We start from the raw sequence: 3,487 nt of genomic DNA on the forward strand, positions 1-3,487 counted from the left end.
ACAGAGACATCAGAGCTGAAAGGACACAGAGACATCAGAGCTGAAGGGACAGAGACATCAGAGCTGAAAGGACACAGAGACATCAGAGCTGAAAGGACACAGAGACATCAGAGCTGAAGGGACACAGAGACATCAGAGCTGAAGGGACACAGAGACATCAGAGCTGAAAGGACAGAGACATCAGAGCTGAAGGGACACAGAGACATCAGAGCTGAAGGGACTCGTCAGACTCTGTGTTTCTGACTTGTCTCAGCGGGTCAGTGGATCAGCGGGTCAGTGTTACCCATGTAGGGTTTGGTTCCAGCCAACGCCGTGGCTCGCTCTCCATCCTTTATGATGGTTGCTATGTTGAAGTCTGTCAGGTGAGCATGACCTGAAAATGCAAAGACAGAACCTGTTTTAAAGACACGTTTGAAGACCTGGATCAGCGAGACCTCGTTATTTTCAGCCAAATCATTTTGACTCATTCTGCTGCTGATTCGTCTTATTAGTAATGATGGGATTATTCTGGGGTGAGAATATTGGACTTGTTTACACGACTGAGTTGAAGATGAAAATAACATTTAGGAGAACGGTAACGTGCTCCCGTGCTGCCTCTGACTTTCAGCTTCCACTGCTGGGACTGAGAGGAGGAGGATCCGGAGGATCCGGAGGTGGGATTGTATCGAGTCGAGTCGTTTTGTTCTTTAGAGTAAAAACCATGAAGGATGGATTAAACTACACCAGAGAAACATGAGCTGAAAGCTAAAAGAAGCAAAAAGGTTAAAGTTAAAGGCAACATAACACTAGCTAAATGCAGAAAACACTAGCTGAAAGCTAAAAGCATCATATAAAACAAATGACAGATTTTCTGACCTTGTTCATCTAAAAGGATGTTGTCGGGCTTCACGTCTCTGAAAGATAAAAAAAGTCCTGTAAATCAAAATGTAGACTAAAAACACGTAGATGACGAACAAATCCAGATGTTGTCATAAATTCTGCAACTTTCTGTTAAAATAAAAAGTTGTTTTTTGTGAATGATTTGTTTCCCGTCTTCAGAAAGACGATCTGAAGGTTCGCTCGACTCCTCGATGTTTAGCAATTAAAAGTTAAAAAATAAACTTTGAATATGTTTCTTTTTATCCAAACAGAGATGCAGTAAATTAAAACTTGTTTTAACTTTTTATCATCCCTTGCTGCTGAAAACAAAAGGCAGGAGGTCTCAGAATGTGTCAGGATTTAGTTTTTGTTTAAGTTTCTTTTTGTATTCAGGTTTATCGTTTTGTTGTTTTTCTGTAATTCTGTTTTTTCCTGTGTATTAGGTTTATTTATATCTATGTGTGTAGTCTTCATCCTGTGCCTTCACTCGCCTCTAACACCCACACCTGTTCCTTGTTGCTGATCAGATCACCTGTGTCCACATCCCAGTCCCCCTCAGCCTTTACCAGCTGGTGTTCTTCTTCTCAACCTCTGGGTCATCGTTTGCTGTCATGTTCAGTCCGGTTTGCCCTGAGTTGAGAGTTGTTGTTGTTTAGTCTCTGCTGCTACATCAGCTCTTTGTTTAGTTACAGTTCTGCAACTATGAGTCTAAACTCTGGGTCCACTCCTCCTGCACATGACAGAAGGTCTCCAGAAGGTCTGTTAAGTTTATGAGGTTCTCTTCTTCCTCCCGAGAGCCACAGAGGCTCACAGCTGCTCACAGCTGCCTGGTTTGAGTTGGGAACCAGCTGTGGGTCACACCTGTGTTCAGTTTCAGAAGCCATCCAACATGAAAACCAGTTCAGACTGCAGTGGAAGGTTCATGCATCTTCCTGCAGTTGTAAGTATTTTTACCATCTACTGTCCAACAGTCACAGCTCAGTGAGGAAAAGACCTTCAGGTGAATCTGACCGACTGTTACCTGACCCCCCCCCCCCCCAGCTGAACCACATAAAACGGCTACAGAAAGAACCGAATCTTCAGTTCATCTGGATCCACCCACAGCTGAGTTTTTAAAAGTCTGTTCTGCAGCAGAATGTCTGTTTTTGTAAATAAGCAGCGCCATGTGGGCGGAGCCTCTTCAGTTCAATTATAAACACATTCTGAGACAATCTGTCATCATCTGTGGTCAGGAGGACCAGAGCAGGAGTATGGAGTAGGAGGTGTTTGCAGGCTGATGTATGTGTGAACTAAATGTTGATACAATATTTGTGTGTGTGTGTGTGTGTGTGTGTGTGTGTGTGAGTGTGTGTGTGTGTGAGCGTTTCAAACGCTGCCAGAGGCAATGAGGATGCTGGCGAACACCTGGAGGATCTCACAGGTTTGTTCCACAGGGAAGTCGTGCACGCAGAGGTGCACACACATCCTGACTTTCACCAGCCCTCCCAGCTCTCCACGGGCAATTAGCGGAGCGTACACGACTTATTAAATCCTGCTGCACATTACGCTGCCATGGAAGAACACATGAGGCCCAGAGACGCAGCTCTGCACCGCCAAGCAGGTTTACTGTGTGGATGGAGCTAAAAGCTGCCAGAACTGGAGGGGGAGGAGGGGGGAGGCTGATCCAGCAGCGCAAAGATGGAGGGGGGTACATGCACACTCACAGGTGGAGTCCTGGCTCGGATACCAGAGACAATCTGTCTGCGTTTACTCAACGTTTACTTCATTTTGCTGGAAGAATAAAAGAACAACCAGATGAACAGAAACACTGAAAGAGCTGCTTTCTGGAAGCAGGAGGAGGAAACCTCGGGGAGAAAACGAGAGGAAAAGGGAATTCTCCGGTCCTACTTCCCTTCCTTTAATATGACTAATTTTACCTCCTTGGGCAAGGTGACAGCTGACTGTTGCTAGGCGACCACAGACCCTTCTTCCTTCGGTTGGTGCAACAAAATAATTGTATATTATCCTTCTGTCAACCACATAAAGCTGGAACAAACCCGTGGAGCTGAGGAGATCAGATTACAGAAGCTGTTAAACATCAAATAATCTGCAGGTAATGACATCAATGAAATGTTCATCTCTGCCATCAGAACCGTTTCCTGTTGTGCAGAGATCAGACTGACGCTAAAACATATAAAACTGTAACATCCTGCTTCTTAAAGTACATCAACTTAAGGAAGCAGAAAGATCCGTCTCCCTGTGAGGACGGTGGGAGGTGTAGTGATGCGTGTATTTATACAGCACATACCTCTGCCTGGGAGCCTAAAAATAGCTGCAGATACACATCAGGGAGGCTGGATTCAATCATGTGTGAAGAAGCAGCTCCTGAACCACAACAGACTGCAGATGGAGACGGCAGCTGTTAGTCCCCTCCTTCTGCAACTGACGATAAAAACCAGGAAATACACCCGCCCGCCTCGTCATCGGGTCCACCGTGCTGGTACCGGGTTGGACCCCCTTCACTGGGTCCACCTCACTGGTGCCAGGTTGGACTTGGGTCCACCTCACTGATACCGGGTTAGACCCCCTTCACTGGGTCCACCTCACTGGTACCGGGTGGGACCCCCTTCACTGGGTCCACCTCACTGGT

General features: G+C 46.2%; 1 protein-coding gene across 1 annotated transcript in view; it reads right to left on the reverse strand.

The window, feature by feature from the left end:
* The window catches only part of LOC108244673 (serine/threonine-protein kinase 32C-like), a 28,561-nt gene that overhangs the window by 1,080 nt on the left and 23,994 nt on the right, over positions 1-3,487 (reverse strand). Inside the window, exons 3-4 of the mRNA XM_017431066.2 lie at positions 856-893; positions 284-373 (exon numbers count right to left, since the gene is read on the reverse strand). Of these exons, the coding sequence (XP_017286555.1) occupies positions 284-373; positions 856-893 (128 nt within the window). The remainder of the gene's footprint in view (positions 1-283; positions 374-855; positions 894-3,487) is intronic.

This window comes from Kryptolebias marmoratus, linkage group LG2 (assembly GCF_001649575.2).
Source record: "Kryptolebias marmoratus isolate JLee-2015 linkage group LG2, ASM164957v2, whole genome shotgun sequence".
Taxonomy (NCBI): Eukaryota; Metazoa; Chordata; class Actinopteri; order Cyprinodontiformes; family Rivulidae; genus Kryptolebias; species Kryptolebias marmoratus.